The 20,746-nt window shown below is 34.3% G+C and overlaps 4 protein-coding genes across 8 annotated transcripts; 1 reads left to right on the top strand and 3 right to left on the bottom strand.

Moving 5' to 3' along the window:
* The first annotated feature begins 954 nt into the window (after positions 1 to 954).
* On the top strand, positions 955 to 7,437 carry Arglu1 (Arginine and glutamate rich 1). Its single transcript, XM_018457510.1, has 6 exons — positions 955 to 1,297; positions 2,212 to 2,355; positions 2,574 to 2,621; positions 2,880 to 3,141; positions 5,806 to 5,889; positions 5,975 to 7,437. Exons 1-6 carry the CDS (start codon positions 1,014 to 1,016, stop codon positions 6,137 to 6,139), a joined length of 987 nt encoding a protein of 328 aa, XP_018313012.1. The 5' UTR covers positions 955 to 1,013; the 3' UTR covers positions 6,140 to 7,437.
* Positions 7,416 to 10,663, bottom strand: LOC108728725 (tubulin glycylase 3A-like). The gene is made up of 11 exons (XM_018457460.1): positions 10,495 to 10,663; positions 10,000 to 10,399; positions 9,801 to 9,934; positions 9,634 to 9,726; positions 8,910 to 9,085; positions 8,702 to 8,840; positions 8,378 to 8,591; positions 8,207 to 8,297; positions 7,960 to 8,130; positions 7,635 to 7,891; positions 7,416 to 7,561 (listed from the first exon to the last, which is right to left on the bottom strand). The coding sequence occupies exons 1-11, from the start codon at positions 10,603 to 10,605 to the stop codon at positions 7,416 to 7,418; spliced, it is 1,932 nt and encodes a 643-aa protein (XP_018312962.1). The 5' UTR covers positions 10,606 to 10,663.
* A 199-nt stretch (positions 10,664 to 10,862) lies between these two features.
* Positions 10,863 to 11,357, bottom strand: LOC108728757 (uncharacterized). Its single transcript, XM_018457504.1, has one exon. The coding sequence runs from the start codon at positions 11,324 to 11,326 to the stop codon at positions 10,883 to 10,885; it is 444 nt and encodes a 147-aa protein (XP_018313006.1). The 5' UTR covers positions 11,327 to 11,357; the 3' UTR covers positions 10,863 to 10,882.
* A 106-nt stretch (positions 11,358 to 11,463) lies between these two features.
* On the bottom strand, positions 11,464 to 19,170 carry LOC108728753 (tubulin glycylase 3A). 5 transcript variants are annotated; one of them, XM_018457498.1, is made up of 14 exons: positions 18,840 to 19,170; positions 16,809 to 17,082; positions 16,496 to 16,720; positions 16,094 to 16,314; positions 14,723 to 14,850; positions 14,327 to 14,600; positions 14,006 to 14,219; positions 13,810 to 13,900; positions 13,338 to 13,508; positions 12,943 to 13,196; positions 12,667 to 12,860; positions 12,326 to 12,595; positions 11,909 to 12,109; positions 11,464 to 11,823 (listed from the first exon to the last, which is right to left on the bottom strand). In XM_018457498.1, the coding sequence occupies exons 2-14, from the start codon at positions 16,960 to 16,962 to the stop codon at positions 11,587 to 11,589; spliced, it is 2,634 nt and encodes an 877-aa protein (XP_018313000.1). In that variant the 5' UTR covers positions 16,963 to 17,082; positions 18,840 to 19,170; the 3' UTR covers positions 11,464 to 11,586. The 5 variants fall into 5 exon arrangements, with proteins under 5 accessions (XP_018313000.1, XP_018313004.1, XP_018313002.1 ...); XM_018457502.1 differs by having other exon boundaries at positions 16,508 to 16,720; XM_018457500.1 differs by lacking the exon at positions 18,840 to 19,170 and adding an exon at positions 17,681 to 17,851 and having other exon boundaries at positions 16,809 to 17,085.
* Between the last annotated feature and the right edge of the window lie 1,576 nt (positions 19,171 to 20,746).

The raw sequence follows: 20,746 nt of genomic DNA, 5'->3' as shown, positions 1-20,746 counted from the left end.
CTAAATTTTTCCAAAATATTTTTAAAAAAATATAAATATGATACAAATGAAGTAGCGCTATGAACTTTTGTTCCAACCCAATAATATTTGAAATTCGATGTATATTTTTCGTTCATTTTTCGTTTTTTTTGTCAAATATGTATTATGCATATAATATCAATAATATTAATAAAAAAACGATGTGACTTGATACAAATTTTTCAAAAAATTGTTCATAAAACAATTTCGTAAAAAATCTCTATCCCCCTTTTTTACAATAAATATACCGTACAATATTTTCATCTTAGATTTTACAAATTTACAAAATCACAGGAAATTGGAAAGTTATATTTACTTTTTTTCACAAAAGCTATACGTTTCGCGGGTTATTTCCACGTGTCAAGGGCACTTTATTATGGATCAGCAATCGAAATGAATTCCGATCGGAATTATTCCATTTTTCTAGAACAGAAAACACAATAGGAATCTAGGGAATGATTGAATAATTCCAATCGGAATTCATTCCGAATAATTCCAAATACATATTCAAATCCATTATTAGAATACCAACATTTTGTAAACTGCAATGTTCACGAAACGCATTCTAAATAATGCATTCTAAATTAAACAATGGATTTGAAGAAAATATACGAAATACATAATTTCTTTATATAACTTCTGTATAGAAAATATCCGTAAAAGCCTCAAAAAACATTTACCTTTTTACCATTTACCTTTTAGATATTTAATTTACTCTCACAGTTATATACGATGGAAGCAAAGTACGCATTAAACTGTAAACAAGAAATTCGTACATACAAAACTACAATACCTTTCACTGGTGTGGTGTCACCGACACAAAGTATTTATAGGTAACTTATCAAGTGCGTTCGTGGGGGCGCAGCTGGTGTTGTTGGAAGCCGTTGTATACGTATCGAAGCGCTAGTTCCGGATTTTTACGTCGAAGGCGTCGAAGGCTTCGCGATTTAAAGATGGCCGCCAGTTGAGAAGTGCGCAGTGGATACGATGTGTGGATGTTTGCTTTGGAATTTGGATATCGCTCGTCTCGTCTCGCGGCAGTGAGTTCGCGTCATCCCGTATCCAAGGCGGTCAGCCCGACTCTTTCCGAAATCGCGACTGCGTCAGATAGAGGAAAAACGATCGCGCTCGGAGAAATGGGCCGGTCGCGTTCCCGATCGAAATCGCCGAGCAGACGGCGTCACAAGAGCAAGCACTCGCGCAAGCGGTCCAAGTCGCGCGAGAAGCACTCCAACAACAAGTACTCGGACAAGCCGAAGGAGCGCAGCTCCAAGTCCAGGTACGTGTCGTTTGCGACGAGCGGATCGACGCGTCCCAGCGTCGTTTCCGCTCGTTGCGAAAGATCTCGATCTGCCGTGTATGCGGCCATCTTGTCGCATCCCGTGCGTTTACAGCGTGTTTGCGGCGAGCGAAAAATAAATAAATAAAAAACATAATTGTACGAATCTGCCGACTGTCCGCGTATCTTAGGTCTTGCACTCTAATTTTTATTTTCGTCAGGATTAAACTTAACCTGATGATGATGTAAAGATTGTATTTTTCTACTTGTGGCTAAACTGATGATTTTGTAACTTTGGATATTTTTCAGTAAAAGATAGACGACACAGTGTAATACTGACTGCTTTTTGAAGAGATTGAATAACTTTGGGAGTTTTCCAGCGAAAGACAAATAATACTGATTTCTCTTTTTATAGAGAACGTATAGTTGATACAAGTATCGGTCTATCTTTGTTATTCATTGAATGCCAACAAGGATAGAATGTTCGTGTCAACGTCTCCTAAAAGGAAAGCATTCACAGTGTTGTCTGTCTTTTACTGGAAAATACCCAAAATTATTCAGTCTCCTAAAAAGAAAGCAGCCACAGTGAATCATTATATCCTTGTCGTTTGCTAATGTTAAACAAAGATGCAGTAAGAAACGGTATATCACATTTTATCTTTGTTTACCATTGGCAGATAACAAGGATACAGAAGTAATGATTCACCGTGTTACATCAGTTTATTGATTAATCGTAACTAGAAAAATATCATTTTTATATTATTATCAAGTTAAGTGAGATTAAATGTATACTAGTTAACCAGAAAATGAAAAATCAGGCCTTATTGTCGCCATAATAAATTCTTGCTTTTGTATTTTTTGGCGACATTCAGTTCAATAAACAATTAATACTGCTTGTTTGGTCATTTGTTCAGAAAACGATCCCATTCCGCGTCGTCCAGCACTGGTACGGATGTATCAGATGATGTGCACATCGTCAGTCACAAGAAACGTTCGTACAGGGACAGGGATCGAAAGATGGACGAGGTGGAAAGGCTTGCGGAAATGGAGCGGCAAAGGTATATTCGTTGAATTATGTCGACAATGTTCCTCTTGATAATCCACGTTAAGATTGAAGAAAAGAACAAAAAATTAATATATTAATATGTTTCTTCTTTTCTCTCTTTTCTTATATTGCTTTTCCTCTCTCTTGTGTATATCAAGTGGAACATGTATATTTATTTTGCTTAATTTAAATTTTTGTTATACGCTGTTTTTTTTATAATTATGTTATCAGGAAAAAGAAAGAATTAATGAACAAAATCTTCACTACGAGCTCAGTTGGGTAAGAATGTGTAATTATTTCATGGTGGTGGTTTATCTATTTAAAGTTTACTGTAATACGTTTCAGTAAAAGAATATGCTTGACGCATTTGCAAATATCAAAAATCTTATAACATCTTTTTTACCGCTACTATATTAAACAAAATATTCGTTTAAATTATTATCAATCGATTCCGAGAGTTGCAACTTTTAAAGTCTAATTAAAATTTAGCATGCTATATTAACTTTACTTTTATACAAGAAAATAATTCCGAAATAGTGTTCTGGAAGAAGATCGCTGCTTATCTGTCTGCAGACGTCAACGCGAGGTGGAACAAAAAATGGTAGAAGAAGAAGCAGCCAAACGTATAGAAGAGCTTGTACAAAAGAGGGTAGAAGAGGAGCTTGAGAAACGTAAGGAAGAAATTGATGCAGAGGTGCAAAGGCGGGTGGAAGAAGCCAAGAGGGCTATGGAGCGTCAAATGATGGAGGAAATGGAATGGAGACAAGCAAAACTACGAGAGGAGGAGAAACGAAGAGAGGTAAGATCTATCCACAGAAATATTGGTCAGTGATAGCCCAAGCGCTGTTATGATTGAAATAAATTTTAGCATTCTTTTAGCGACTGTTTCGAAATCGAGGAATACATAGAAATGTATTTTTGCAAAGCTTATAATCTTTTAACTAATATTATTTATAATGTAAATTTCGAACTATATTAAGGTTTATACACAGACTATCAAATCTGTAAAAAATGAAGAAAACATTCAGAAAATATTAAAGCATTAATTGTAATTGTTAGGCCGGTTCAAGTGCAATTTGTAAATCTTTTTACATATTTAAATTTTGATGGCTTAAAACTACAGGATTTGCAAATTGTACTGTCTCTAGGAAAATGTACGATTAAACTTGTGGAATCAACATTCTCTCTCTCTCTCTCTCTCTCTCTCTCTCTCTCTCTCTTTATTAGTTTTAATTTATGATCACAGCGTTTGGGCTAGAAGCATTGTGGTTCGCGATTATATCATAAGAAATTAAGCGGAGAAACCACACTGCTTCAACTTCTCAGCATCCACTGAGGTCGCGTTGTTGAGAAGCTGTACTTTATATTATTATGAAAGAAATGCTGCTATATAGGCGCATGTAACGGTTATTTATGATCAAATTGTTTGTACCATGTATATATATATATTTATATATCTCTGTACAACATTATAACCTTTTTCATCACACGATATCTGAATTGACGTTCGTGTCAACAATTCTAGAAGTTGTGCTTAAACTGCTCTGATTTCTTTGAATCGGCAGTGTTCACTCAGTTTCTAAAATTGTTGTGCATGTTGGCGAATCTACCTATATCAGGCTTATTTACTTCTTATATACTTACTCGAGCTAGTTTAAAAAAAATGTTCGCGTGTGTGACTGTCCACATTATCACATCATACAGTCTTTAACAGAGTAGAAGAGAAAATATTATTGAAAAAGTAACAATCCCAAACTTTGTAATTTATCGAACAAGAGAAGTTTTTCTTGAGTATGAAATAAAGTTATTTTTATATGAAATCATAGGAAGGTAATATTCTTCCCTGAGCAGTTATTAGTCGGTTGAATCACTGTAGTGATAATATTACGTTATTGATGTTGCATAAAACATATATGTCAAGTACTATAAATAAGAATAGTTTACAATCTACTATAAATTTAGTCTTTCTTGATTTAATTATATACATATAATTAGAACTATGATGTATACATATAGATATACAGAAATGTAAAAGTATCATTTTTTATGATTATGATTTTTACACCATTATATCTTGCTTACGAAAAAAATATTTTGAATATATTCTCTATGAATCGAATAAGTATTGTCTCTTGAATTCAATATTGACGCAATAATGCCTAATGATTTATTTCTGCAGTATTATTCCACTTTTTAAGTTTAACTTTTAATTTTATATTTGATAGTTATTATTTAAAAATATAGCACTGAATTACAGTGAAGCATTCTGTTATGTAATTTACACATCAGAGAGCTCTAATAGTTTCGTCACAAAATTTCTTTTTATTTTATTTCGTGATTAGGATTTTATTTGCTGCTACATTTTTGTATTTATGCACAACTATTTATTTTCACCTTTAAAAAGTCAACTCGCTCGTTGATTGGCAACAATCCTGATTACAAATTTATTAGAGATTATACTCTCATTGCGCTTTGCACATTGGATTTGCACCGAACATGTATATCTCTACAAGTTTGGGAAAAAGTTTATTCGAATGGGAAAAATAGAGACTTTAAGGGGGCAGAATTAGAATCCCATAGCGACAAAGCACGACCTAGCGATATATAGGTCACCTTCCTTACTGACTACCAACAGAAGATGCCGGTTTTTTACTCACTGCTGAATGATTCTCGATGAAGAAGGCATCCCCTACGTGGTGGCGTGAGCTTCATTCAGGTATTATCCAATTTATATATTCATAATTCATTTTATACCGATCTTATTATCATCGTTCTTTGTTTCAACACTTTGTACCAGAGAGAGCCATATGTTAGGGTTCATTCTATAGATTCGCTAAACATTATTACCATGGGACACAACGAATTTCCATCGACAGGTCGGGCTGATGGCAACAACCATTCATATAAATGTACTGTAGGATATTAGTTTCTGAATTATTATATACAAACCTCATTTAGAAATCTCGCCTATAATTATAATGTTACAAAGAATATTACACAGAAACACAAACATATACACTTATCACATTGAGTTTTTATTATGCACTTATCAGAACGGTATTATGAAAAGGAAAATTACAGTTTTTTTTTTCATGTATATTCTTGCATGCACACTAATTTGTATAAACTTATAAAAGATTAATCTTTTCTCGTATTCAAATAACATCCTAAATTATTGTATTTACCTTTGGACAGTCTGAGATAAAACAGCGTTTGCTGGATTCTAAGAAGAATACATTTGACACAAAAGAAAGAACATTGCTTAGACACACTCTTGTGTCACTCTCTGTGATTATCTCTCGTGATAAGCCATCCTTTTTTCAAACTCCGACCTTAAATTTTATATATCCCAAACTTTCCTGCATAAAGGTTCTTAGGATGTGTAACACTAGGCTGTTGACATAGCAGCACTATGATTTCGAACGATGTAACAACAGATGGTGATCAACAACATCATTGCTTTGTGTATGAGCGGAAGAAGCGCGAGGAACTAGAGAGGATTATGGAGGAGAACAACAGAAAGATAGAGGAGGCTCAGAAGAAATTGGTAAGTTGTCGCTTCGTAAGTTAATGTAACTTACGAAATGTATGTGCGAGATATTATTATGCAATAAATGTATTTATAACGTCAGGCTGAGGAAAGGTTGGCCATGGTTGAAGAACAACGATTAATGGAAGAAGAAAGGCAAAAAATGAGAAAGGAACATGAAAAGCGTGTTAAGGAAGAGCAAAAGAGGATCTTAGGCAAAAATAATTCAAGGCCTAAGTTATCTTTTACATTAAAATCGGTTACGTAAGTTTAGTATTTGTATTGTTTCATGCAGTTTTACATGTGATATATACACGAAATCTTGTCATCTTTCGTACTTGATTCGCGAGAATAGTTATTATAAACTGTATCTATGTAGGTATATAAGTATACTTATATAGATACACAGATAAGTGCTGTAATATAAGATACAAAGCTCACCCTAATGTATTCAAATGTTTGTTGAAGTCATACAAGATGGAATTTTATTTATGATTGATGATAGAATACATCAAAATTAAATAATCAGTTCTCATCTTGTGAGATTTCAACACAGATACAGATGGGATTTCATGTTATGAGATTATGCTAATATCAGTATGAACGAATATAAGTTTGTAATGTAAAATTATCGCACTTTGTACATCATACTTTTGTGTGTAATTAATTCGTTTTATCTGATATAAGCATATTCTAGCTTGTTTAGATGTGTTCCATGATTTATACATATGCTATTTGTACATCATAGGTCCTCTATTCTATTATTTTATATATCATTTCGATATATAAAAATCTGTTTTATTTCAGTAAAATAAATCGTATATATCACATTAGATCATGTTGCAATAATAGTAAATTGATTGTTTATACAGTTAAATTGACCGAATGGAATTTGTTAATGGAAGATACCGTTCACATTATTTCCCTTTTTTAAACAGTTATTTTTTATGAACAACCTCCACGATAATATATGTTCGCAATGATTTTATTGGAAGTACTGTAAACACTGGACGACTCTATTTTATAATTATATTAAGATTATATACTATCTAAATAATGTACATTATTTTGATCTGACGCAGAATATATTCTGCAAAATGGAACGATATATGTTTTACGATAAAAAAATCAAATGAACTAACATAACGATTTAAAAAGTTGCAAAAGTGATTTTGTACGTGAATAATGAATGTGGACACGTGAGGCGCGACATAATCCTATATACGTTAACCGTGTAATAACGTGTATGCATTGTTCCGTAAAAAGAAAAACATTTTGTCTATACAGGATTGTATACCTATAGCATTGTTATTTGTAACATAAACACGTTTTTAATAAATCATTACTCTTTGAGTTTTTCATTTACCATGCGTTAGGCAACATATAATATAAAAAAAGGAAAATGTTTTTTACACAGGTTTTGTTTACACAGAGTGATTTATGATATTTTGTTTATATGTTAATATACGAAATTATTTGCGTTATATCTAACCGATTATGATAGAGACAGTTCTTTGCGATATAGACTTTCTGACAGATGAATTTCAGCAATGTTGTTTTATACAGTTGTATTTGCCGAGACTCGCGCCTTGTCCCAAAATATTCACGCCGCAAAATGGGTTACGTTGCTTGTAGATACATTCGAATTTTCCTTGGGATGCTTTTTTGCTTTTACGCCGATCTAAGATTACTAAAGATTGTAACGTATATAATAATGTAACTTTATATGTAAATATATTTTCATTTCTTTTTAATCGGCATACTTTTCATTGCGTCTTCAATGACTTCCGGATAGAGTTTTGCGGTAACTTCGCTGCTTGGAGGATGTAATCGTGGATTTGTATTTATTTCCAACAGCCACACCGAAAAATCATCAGCTACGACGAAATCAGCGCCATACAATTGAAAGCTATTTTTACGATTTACCATATTATCCTGTGATGCTAGAAGTGCTCCTATTAGATTTTGTTTTATTCCCGGCCTAATAATCTTTTCCCAAGCCAATTCTTGACCGCGTGATCTAAATCAGTAATTAATTGATTAATTGAACAGTTTTTAAATCCTCATAAGAGATAATATAAAAAGTACTGGAGATAATCCTTGAAGTCTTGAAGATTCCAATGACGCTGCTCAGGTAAGTCGGAATTGCATCTTGGTAAGTTTCGATACTTCAATTGTACCGTCGTGTTGCACAGGTGAATAGACTCATGAAAATCACTGAGAGTGAAATCTTTTGAAGCGAATCTTATCAAGATATCCCTGATTAGGTAATTTTAAATTATTGAGAGCTATGCAGTATAAATTCGAAATTAAGAAAAAAAAATTATAAATGTACTTGAACATCCATACGACAAGAGGTTGTGTACTCGTTATTAGAAACCATTGCCTGATGTCTATTTTTGTTTTATGAACAAGCAGTGGTCGCTCTACAAATTGTAATTGCAAATGTGATGAATAATATCGCTTAAAAACTTTATTTTACATAATATATGCAAATGGTACGTGCCTATGTATTTCTGCACGACATACTCGATATTTTCTTTCGCTGCTTGATTCACCTTGGCAATGATATCAATCAGACAACTTTTTAGAACAATTCCGCGACCTAAACTGTCATCACCTGGTTTTAAAATCCATATATTTCTTATACCGTCGATGGTACTTTGCGGTCGATACTTTATCATTGCTTTTATTACATCGTGCACAGATGCTACAAGCTCCTGTAAAATTCAGAATTCTTTAAACATATTTGTCCTTTTCTTTTAAATTGTTGCATATCAGAATATGCCGTTAAAAAAGAGAAATCTCGCACTGTAATATCTATGCATACATTTATGTCTACTTCGTCGGTTTCTTTCAATACAACGCGCTTGTATATTATATCATGATGCCAGTCTAAAAATTGATCCCAGGCAGAAAGAGGCGTATACTCGCAATCTGTACGGTCTATGTCCTCGTGTATTTGAATGCTAAAAATATTTCTCGTACTAGTTTTTTTTATAATACAATTTTACAATGTCAGTAATATTGCTTACAACCTTATATATTCTTCACAGCGTTCTAAGGCGAATGAAATCGCATTTATAGGGATTGTTCCATTCGGAGACCAGGTATTCTTCGGTCCTACCAAGTTGGCAAGTAACGTAAACCATTTTAAAATCCCGAAACATGCAGTGATATAATAATCTTGTATAAATTCCTCCATTTGCGCTGACTATTCAAAAAACTCTCATAAATATAAGCTAATGTAATGCATATATTAACATTTTAATTTACATCACGCAAAAAAATGCTGCTTCAATTAGAATTATAGCTGTTTTTTGTATCTGATAGAAAATTGTGTTTCATACACATAGAATTTATAGCACAAATCTAAATTCTATCTCTGTCATCTATATGATTAGATGCAATACATATCCAATATCGCAGATCTACTTGTTAGAAATTTATCTATAATATTTTAGCTATTTTTCATACTTAGATAATTTTTGCTATAAATACAAGATCACTTTTTTGAGTACATATACACGTAATAGAGAGTGGGCCAGGACGAACGATACAAGCGAAAGTGATTTTATATGCAAGAATAACGTAAGAGATTATTTTACGTTCAAAAGTAAGTAAAAAATATAGAATAAAACTTTTTTGTATTCATCATATAAATCATCATATAAAAAATTTTTTTACATTTTAATTTATTTTTGCTTGTAGAATAATTGTTCGATTGTATCACCTGTCCTGATTCACCCTGTATTTACGTACTTGATAGAAATTGTAGCATCGAGGAAATTGTATATTTGACACACCGGCTTCATAAAACCAATAAGCTTTTTCCAAATTGTTACACATGTCAATCTAAAAATGTTATGCTAATTAAAAATTATATATTTTGCAATGCATGATACATATGCATTTATGAATCGAATTACCTTTGATGTAAAATAGCTACCAGTAAATTTATTCACGATAGTCTTGTCATCCATTCTTATAGCAGGTCTCTTATTCGTATGCCATATAAAATCCGGAGGAATCCGGAGTAATTTTTCTAACTGCTGTAAACCGTCTGAAAAAAGAAGACATCGATTTTTAAATTGATAATGATTATCAATCAATATAAAAAATACGTACCTTCGTACGCATGAGGAGGGATTGCTATCATTTTCCTAATGGCTCGTTTCTCAATCCAGCCTCTATCCATCAACGGTTTCCTTAGAACCGGAAACGTGCCACAAATCACATAGCATTTATGCTCGTCCACAGCTTTCGTTAAAATATTCAATAGAAGATTTATTCTAGCTTCGTCGTTTGTTACCAATTTTAAATAATCCGTCAATATTATGTTTCCGTTTTCCTGATCGCTCTCTTTATCCGTTTCTAACAATTCTTTGAGATCCTCACGATTGCAACAGATCTCAGCATCCGCGGTTTTGATTGTTTCTACCGCACATTGTGAATTAATCTTCAACTTTGGAACCGTTAAATTCAATTGCAAATTTTTTTCATCGGTGTTTACATCTTTTGGACATATCTACGGTTTTATGAAGCGACGTTGCTAATAGTAAAATAAATCACGGAAATTTGTAGTGAATATATTTGTAATCCATTCTTTTAATGCTTGTCTACCTGCCAACCTTCGAAATGTTCTCTAATCGTGCAATTTTTCGAGGATAAAATTATTTGCCATTTAGATTGATTGTCAATGCAAATTACCGAATTATCACTGTCGCAATGCATTTTATGTTTAAATTTCAAAGTTGTAAAAATTACGCTTTTAATCTTTTTATTTGAATATTCTTTTATATACACGCGAAATTTGGTCTTTTGACTTGACAATTTACTACGAAAGCAACAATTTACTGCTTCCGTCTTACTTTTTATCGATTATCGTGTAACTCGATGACCTACATTCATATTTCATGACGTGAATCTTCACTCACGACCAACAAACGTCATCATGATCGAAGATATATATATATATATCTCGTGTCTTCTCAATTTTCTTTTTAACGTTTCATTCAATTAAATCTTTCCATTTGTCATCGTGATTCTTATATCTATTCAATGTTTTCTTCATTGACTCATTCAGATATTTATCTACCGCAGGATTTTGAAAGATTGGCTTTTGAATCTCGTCTATTTCATACTTTTGATCTTTCGAGAACGTGGTAAATAATTTTCTTTCTTGTTCTTTGCATTCTTCTAATTGAGGATGCTTAAAATCCAGGCATTCTGATTGACTTTTTGGAGGAAAAATCTTTTCGTCATTTTTACTTTTACTCCGAGTAAATTCTTCAATCTTTTTCTTCACGCGTTTATTTCTTATGTGTTTCTTTGTCTTATCTCTTGTATTATCTCTTCTACAATCGAATGCGCTAACATTGGCAAAACCTTTATTTTTTTGTGGGAACATCTTAGTATTATCAGACTGGAAATTTTGTAAGCAATGTATGTGCATTTAAATTCGAATGACTGAAATGGGGGTTGTAATGAATTTATCTCGATTGCTTGAAGGACTGTTTTTGTTTCTTTTTTTTTGTTCGATAAAACTATATCCTAAAATTGTTTTTCATACTGATAGAAGTAAAACAATTGTTAGGGGTATAATTGTAACATTTATTAGTTGTATACATATATCACTTGTAGATAGAATTAGAGAATCGATCAACAGTAAAGAGAAAAATAACGAGCAACGAGTGACTGACAGGTTGTTTTCGATTATTTGGTTAGACTCAAACCGACAGCGTACATATCGGAGATGTCGGTTAAAATTTTATTTTTTTTATGGTGCGTTTGTTTCTTAAGGAAGCTGCGACTCTTGCTCTTCGTCGTCGACACGGGTGTGACTTTCGCAGTTGGCGGTGTAAGTAGAGAAGGCAGTGGCGGGACTTCTGGCCGAACAGTCACGTTTCTTTTGTACTTCTTCACGGCGTCTCGTATCGCAGTTTTGATGATCTAATAATAAATCAGGGGTAAAAAGAAATTTTTGTTAATTCATTTTCAAGTAATTTAATAACGAAAAGTTTGTATTAATATTAACCTTGTCCTCATTTTTTCTCAACGGTTTCTCGGATTTAGGCGCCTCGTTCGCTGATTGCTCCTGAAGAGCCATAATCTTCGAGATTAACGTTTGTCTCGGAGATGTATCCAGTTTGCTGCCTGCAGTGTTGGTGGACATGCGTAACTTTCGTACCGGTTTATGTGAAGATCTTTTTCCGTTATTCGAAGATTTAGTGTGGTTCTATAAAACATATAAGATTAAATATTAATACATATATTAATCAAGCAAACAAAAAAATCATGACGTCAAAATAGCTTCAAAATGATTATTAAAAGTCACTATTCGATTAATCACGATTTATTTTAACGTCATTTTTTACATTATCATAACCTTGGATAATAAGTTGAATAATCATTAATTTTAGAGAAGGGACTAATTTCTCTAAATAATAATTACCTGGACGTTAGTCTTGGAAGGAGTTGGCGATTTTGTTTTGTTGATAGATGTTGTACCTGCTGAAGTACTCTTTGTCATAATTTCCGCTTTCTCATCAGAAATCGTCTTTAAAGATTTCGTCGGTGCAGTCGCTGGAAGTGCTGGTCTCGATTTAGGCGAATCGGTGTTGTAATAAGAACACAACTCTTGATCGAGTTGAATCTCCAATTCCTCGATGAGATCGACGATCACCGGCCCAATATTGCTATGTACCATCGACTTCTTTTTCGTCTGTCGATGGACAAATCAAATTTAAGTTTCGATCTAGCAACGCTATATTATCTCATCTTTGCCTAACTCACCATCGGAGATCTTGCGACTAAGTTAGATTTGGAATCTTGATACAGACTCGATTTCTTCTCACAGGTGGTGATACGAGTACCCTGAAGCGACAGAGCTGCGCCCAAGTACGGTTGGCAACTCGACATTCTTTGCTTATATGTTAACTCAAAGTCTCCAGTATCCGCATTTTTATCTTCTCGAAAATCTACCACGACTGTACCAGCAAAAATACAATTTTTTACCATAACAGTAATAATGTGAAAGGAAGATAGTAATGCTTAGATTAGATTAATTACCTTTAATGGTATCTTCCATCACTTGTCGACACAATCGCGTAGTAACACTGGTGGAATAACTCATGTCCGGATGACTGTTGATCTCGATCAGCCACACGGAAAAGTCCTCCATGACCATAAAATCAGCGCCGTACAGTTCGAAACTGTTTTTCCGTCGATCCATGGCCTCTTGACTAGCCAATAACGAGCCCACTAGACCTTGCTTCATTCCTGGATAGATCTGTTCATCCCATGCATCAGCATGACCCTGAGATCTAAAGAATTTTTATGAGAATTCTTGCATATTGTTTAATTCAAAAAGAAAACTAAATGTGCACAAATAGTACTTATGATTACATAACAGAAATTTTGAAGAAATGCACGATTCTTTATGTACAATGTGATATAAATCATACCTGAGGAACTCTTTGAATGTCGTTGCGTCCCACATATTGTCCGCGGGTAGAGCAGAGTCCCTGTCGCCGCAGTTATTGTATTTGCATTGAATTGCGTGATTGCACAGGTGAATCGACTCGTGAACGTCATCCAGACTGAACTTTTGTGAGCAAAAACGAAGATAGCTTTCTCTGTAAACAAGCAGTAAGCTCGAGGAAACGTCTTTTTGCCTTGGCTGCTATTTTATTAGCGATAATTAAATGCAGATAGCATTGTATTGTGTATACTGTCTGGATATTTATATCCGCGAGTTTGACTACCAGGGAACAGAATTGCGCGTTTTAATGTGAACGAGGCATAAATTGATTATTACCCTACTTTTAAAACTATCATTCCTTACGGTTGAGTCGCTATTGTGCTTATTAATTGTTCTAGCGTGAGCAACGTTACGATATGTCGTGACTTATTTAAATTCTTGATATATTTGCGTACTTATACAGCCAGAGAGTTAAAGGTTGAGCGCACGTCACGATGAACCATTGCCTTATGTCGAATTTTGTATTGTGAATCAGTAACGGCCGTTCTAACAGAAATAATCAGATTATTTTTAATCGAACGAATGAAAAACAAACATCTGCATTAATCGGCTAGCGTTCCATTGAAATTATTAATCCAAAAGTTTCATTACCGATATACTTCTGCACGACATATCGCGTGTCCGGTTTGCCTGTTGGATTTACTTTCGCTACTACATCCTCCAACTTATTCATCAGAACAATACCGCGTCCCCGACTCTTGTTACCAGGTTTTAGGATCCACATGTTCATTACGCCGTCCATGTCAATCTGCGGCCAGTACTTCCTCATTTTTTTTAATACGTGCTTCGAAGCCAGGATATATTTCTGTTGACAAGTACGACATATTTTCAAATGATATAAAAGAATTATAAGAGAGTAAACGCTTATAAGTAAATGAAGAGAAAAAGATTATTTGCTAGTAAATATCTCACGTTGAAGGGCACGTTGGTGCGAACGAAGAGAGCTTGACCGCGAACTATCTGATAATACCAACTGATAAACTGATCCCACTGATGAGACCAAACCTTTTCACCCTCCTGATCAATGTCTTCGTGTGATTGGGCGCTAATATAGTCGCTACATCTCTTGATCGCGAAGTCGAGAGCTTTGAGAGGCACTGTGCCGGTTGATGAACGCACAACGTCTTCGTCCTCGGCATTGACTTTGTCCACCAACCATTTTAAGAGACTCAGACAGCCTGTGAGTCTAATGAAGCATCTTTGATCAGCTTTCTTATTATCAGCAATTATGTATATTAAATATTTCCATGATTTGGACATGTAGTGAAAAATAGTTTTTCTTTTTTTAAGTCATCGGCAAACTCTCACCGAAAGTCCTCGACGAAAGCATGCATCTGATCGCTCTGACATATGTTGTAGCAACGTGGAAACAAAGTGTTAGCCACTCCAGCTTCGTAATACCAATGCATTTGCCTGACGCTTGAACACAAGCCCACCTGAATAATTGATTTTCAAAGAAGTACATGCAGCTTTATTCCTAACAATCGCCGTCACGCTCACGAAAAGCGTGCATTCGCCAATCTTTACAAACATCGCTATGCTTAAAAAAAAAGCAATTTTACGAAAGGTCAAGCTCGCCAAGCTTTTGAGAGAAATTATTCGCAGATAGTCTTCTGCTAATAATAGAAAAGTCGTTATTTTACATTGTATGTGAACTGGGCTCTCAAAGAAAAATTAGAGGTTGAAACTATAAAGGTGACAACATACTTATTATTACTATAACTATATACCTATTATTACCTACATACCTATTATTACTATAATAAAATAGTTTATTCAACTATATATACAGGGTCATTGAAAAGTATCGGACCCCTCTAATATCTTCAGTTAGAATGCATTTTGGAGAAAATGTCCAATAGCAAAGTTGTATGGTTTCAAGCGAGGAGTAAGATGATGACCTTGACTTTGATCTTGACCATGTCCTTTAAGGTCATTTCAAGGTCAACCTTATTCTTTTAAATGGAACCCCCTACATTTTATTGCATATTTTTATAGCTTATCTCGAGAGCTTTCCAAAACACTATAATAAAACATTTTTTCATTAAGTACTTTTTGAGTTATAAAGGTTTGAAGTTAACAATTTTTTGACACAAAATGTAAATCTTGTAAAATATTATTTAGTTTTCAGTAATCATAACCTTAATACTTTTGTGCGCGGAATAATGAGACCAATTAATTGGTTTAAAGAAAATACATTAATCAAAAAGTGTCGGATCCCCCTAATATTTTCAGTAAGAATTGTTAACTTCAAACCTTTATAAGTACTCAAAAAGTACTTAATGAAAAAATATTTTATTATAGTGTGTGTTTTGGAAAGCTCTCGAGATAAACTATAAAAATATGCAATAAAATGTAGGGGGTTCCATTTAAAAAAATAAGGTTGACCTTAAAGAACATGGTCAAGATCAAAGTTAAGGTCATCATTTTACTCCTCGCTTGAAACCATACAACTTTGTTATTGGACATTTTCTCCAAAATGCATTCTAACTGAAGATATTAAGGGGGTCCGATACTTTTCGATCACCCTGTATATATATATATATATACACATTAATTCTACATACAAAACTTGTATAAAATTGTCACCTTTATAGTTACTGCCACTTTTTTCTAAGTGTAAAAATTAATACCTCATCGAAGTTAAAAATAGTTGATGCACGGATGTGTGTGTGATACCTTAGATGTGAAGCCAGCTCGACAATATCGATTGAACACAGTAGTTTTATTATCTTGAGCAGGCCATCCGGGCCAATCGGACCCAGTGTTCCACAGGAAGTCAACGGTGTGATTGGCGAGCATCCTCGACATCAATAAACGTTCACTTTGCTCATCCTTTAGATCGCCGATACCAGCCAATAGAAGCACTGGGTTAGAATCGACGTTGAAATGTTGATCACCTGAAATCATTGTTATATCAATTCAAAGACATACTAGACATACTAGAAATAATTAGTCAAATCATTTCTGACTGGATGAAGTGAGTGACTGTGCTCAAACTGCAACGTAGAAGAATGCTGCACCTTGCTGCACTTGAAAAAAAAACTAAAATCGTCCATTAGAGTAATTATAAAGTTGTACGTGATTTATTACCGCCGCTGTTCCTGCGATAAAATTTCTCACACCATCCTCGCTTCAACATGCAATCGCGAATGACCCGTGACTTGCCGTAAATCATAAAAGTATGATGGGCAGCTATAGCGTCCTTCACGATTTGCTTAATACGCAAAAATCGCTCGTGAAGAGTTGGTTCTAAAGGCAGTTCTAAAGACGACTCACATTTGTTTTCCAGACAGTCTGGTTCCTCTTTAATAAAAATTATAAAAGATATACGATTATAATATGTTACTTATATATTTATTCGCTCTTGAGTGTTGATATGAATATTTCAAACCTTTGAGGGATTTGATATCACAATCTGTCACATCCGCCTTTGTCACCACTTCCACTCCGGGATTTTCATCTTCATTCTCGACGTTTTCTTTCTTGTCTTTCTTGTCTTCGCTTGAGCTTTCCAGATTTGAAGAGGATCCATCTTTGACATTCATGTAGTGGATCTACCGCACAGCTTCCCGCGCAAATACGTTAATTTTCACGTGTTCTTCATCGCTTCGATTGATTCCGGCAAAAGATGTACTCAAAGGAAGCGCCGTTGTTTTAATCTGAAACTACTTTTGCAAATATATTTACATTTACAATTTGTTAGATTAGATCTGAAGTCACATATTATTTCTAATAAAACTAATTTGAACCTTTCGTTATATACGATGATTTTTCAATCCCATACTGTAGACAATCAGCCGTTCGTGTTATCATCATTTAAAAAAAAATTATTAGGTGATTTTTACATCTTTAGTGTACTTTAACATCTTTAGAAACTATTTGTAAATTTGTGTATTTAAAAAATTGTATATGAATATTATAACTAATTATTTGGTACTCCTAATATTTCAAAGAAAAAAAATATGCAGAACACAAATGACTCAAACATATGTGATAAGGATTAATGTTCAATGTATAAAAATTCCAGAACTATGTTCAGATTTCTACCTAAGTACACCACCTACATATTATTTTAACTTTGTTGTTCACTAAATGTTAAACAAGGATAGTGTAATACCTGGGGAGCATTTGGGGAGGAGGGGGGAATCTAAACGCGCCCCAAAAATATAATTTAACGCGAACGACGCGAGAAGAAGAGCATGTGCTTAGTTTTTAATAAAACTCAGTAACTTGTAACGAAGCTCATTGCGCCACTTCTGATACCTGTTGAATCCTCGTTGCTGTCCTAATAAATACATCCTTTGCAGATATCAAAGAGTAAATGTATTTGCGCAAGACCAATTAATGACTGTTGCTTCGAGGATCAAACGGAGAACTAGGAGTCGCGCGGTAGATCGGTAGACTATTCGGGTGAAGATGAAAAACACTCCCGGATGGAAGTGGAGGCAAGACTGAACGACGACGATGTGGACATACGCGAGTGAGGTGGTAGAATCTGATATTTCGCAGGCGCGCGCCTCAGGGGTGTTTTAAGGCGCGCCCCTTATCGAAATAGTAAGATCGCACTGATACCTCGCCGCCTTATCGAGAAAATCGTTTAATGAAATCTCCCTTACTTCTTCCCCGAGCCATTGAAAGGAACCAATTAGTTCAAACTAACTGGAGAAAAAGTTCGATTCATAGGAAACTCTTTGCTGCACTGTCTTAATTATATTGTAACAAAATTTTTATAAGATTGCTTTGTCTAGTTTTTTCCTCATAAAACAATAATTCTAATGTACCCAAAAATAAGTCTTATTTGAAATAAGATATTGGTTTTTACTGGTTTTTTTTATTAATTCTTATCTCTGACAAAGCATCCAAATACTATTAAACTATAAAGTTACAATTCGAAAATTGTTACATAAACAAAACTATATATAATATATTTTTAGAGAAATTTAATATTAAAAATATTAAATTGTTATTTAAAAGTATTAAATTGTTATTGATTAATAATAATTAATTATAATTCTTTCAAATATTAAGAGCACTGTGGTTCAATATTTTTAAGATTCGAAATAAGTAATTAAACACTACCTTCCAGTATTAAGTTGGATTTCTGTAAGGATATCCGATATGTGATAAGACATGCTCTCGAGTACATTCTAATTGTTACTTGAGGGATGCGTACATACAATGAACAAGGTAAACGATTGCGTTAACCTGGGCAATAATGGCAAACGGAACGTTCCTGGACACGTGAGCCTGGCGGGTGGTAGTTGCAGAGCGCAACGAGGAGCGTACCAGGCACCTCCGCACACCCCCGCAGCACACCCCCGTGCGACCTCCGTTGGAATATAGGCGAGGAAGTCAAAGCGATCACGTGGTTAATCGGACCACACTTCGTTCCTCGACTTTGCATGCACTCTGACCTACTTACACGGCTGCATCTCCGTGACCGCGTGGAGAAGTCGCGGCAGGTGGTAGCTTGATGAATCGTTCGCTCGGCCTGGTATCGCTAATTATGAGAGGGCAGGAGGGAATAAATCTCGATCTCCGTTTGATAACTGGTCTATTTTCGGCAACTGGCCAAATTCCGTCTCTGATACTAAATTTAGCGTTGATCGCGTGTGAGATAAGGCGCGCGCGAGCGCGGCGTTGATCTCCGATGATACTTTGAAATTTTGAGAAATTTGCTTAACGAAACATTAATAGAATAGAGAAACACAAAAGATTCGTGTGGTTGACATATTACTGTTGCTGACGGGCAGCGTCGGCGACAGTAAAAGATGAAGTTGCCGATTGCATATCATCGGGTGTATGTACATGCGCGTGAGAAATATGTGAGAATATTCGTACATGTAGGTGCAAATTTATACAAAAACATGAAGGCCCGTATTCAGAACACGCTTTTATCTTTGAAATTCTATAATATGCGTAACATAAAGTATAGTATGTTAGCGCGCTAATATTCTAAGTTAGCGCGTTTTGAATACGGGTCATAATATACGTACATGAACAAATTTCCATGAAATAATTACCGTAAAATAATAAAGTTACATATAAAAAAAGTAAAGTAAGTTCAAAAGTTATTCTTTGAAAATTTCACATATGTATGTCGTATCATGGATTTTTGTTTAATTTTCTTTAATTATCTAAACTTATTTTTCAATGCATAAGTTTCTTTCACGACGTATCTTATGCCATTGAGATATCATCTATTTCTTATTTAACTTATAAGTAAGTACATATTATTATTTATATCGAGTGAATGTCAAGGTTGCGCGACCTTTGGCGCATGGTAATAAAAATGTCGCGTTCTCCAACACGATGACGCGGTTCTTCAAAAATTTTATTCATTAACTTTCCTCTTATCCTATAAAAATAAATTGTGATAAAATTTTGTAATAACCTAATAACTAATAAAAAATATATCTCAGACATGATGACTGTGTGCCGAAATCTTCGGACAATCAATCTAAGACGCTACTAATTCCCCCTTCCCCTAAACTCCCCTAATTCGACTAACATTGATTAATATATTTAAATTTTAATTAAATTTATTTAGATGCTATATACGATAGTATAATTAATTATGTTTACAAAGAATAAATTAATTTTGTCTTATCTACCTTTCAGATATCTGGTTTTTTTAAAATAGCCCAGTTAACGCTATTTATAAATATTTATAAAAAATTTGATTCTCTTACTCAAGCAGAGCAAATCATTATAAAATCAAATGATGTCAAAATGATTCCGAAATGATCATTAAAAGTCATTTGTTAATCATTCCGATTCATTTTTAATGTCATTCTAATATTATCGTGACTTATTGTTCTGCTTGGGTATTCTCAATGCCGAATATTCCAACACAGTGAAAGAATCGTCACAAAATATTCAATTGGGAATTATCTGAGAGAGAATATAAGGAGCACAATATTTCGCCTATAAAGTAATCTACGCGGCTTCAGTACAGGCTGCCGCGTCTCGTCCTCATTTCGATCGTCTTCAGCTAGTGCAGAACAGTTGTCTATGCATCATTCTTGCCAAACCTAGGTATACATTAATTACTGATTTATAAACTATCAGATATAGAATTGATTCTGTTATTGCTTGAATGATCTCTCGCTCGTGTAATGCTCACCATCAAAATCCACTTTTCCGACAAGTCGGGAATTATAATCTAAAACAGTGTTGCGATTTACTTGCACATTTCGGCCGATTTTTAGCTTAGTTCCTGCCCCTTACACCAATCCGCGCGCAGCCTAAATGGTATTATTAAAATGTGCAAGTAAAACCAGCACTAATCTAGAAGATCTACCGTTTCGCATTAAATGTCGTTTACCA

Source organism: Mycetomoellerius zeteki, unplaced genomic scaffold (assembly GCF_001594055.1).
Source record: "Mycetomoellerius zeteki isolate Tzet28-1 unplaced genomic scaffold, Tzet1.0 scaffold64, whole genome shotgun sequence".
Lineage (NCBI taxonomy): Eukaryota > Metazoa > Arthropoda > Insecta > Hymenoptera > Formicidae > Mycetomoellerius > Mycetomoellerius zeteki.
Note: the sequence above shows the minus strand (reverse complement) of the source record. Positions and strands in the feature narration are given on the sequence as shown.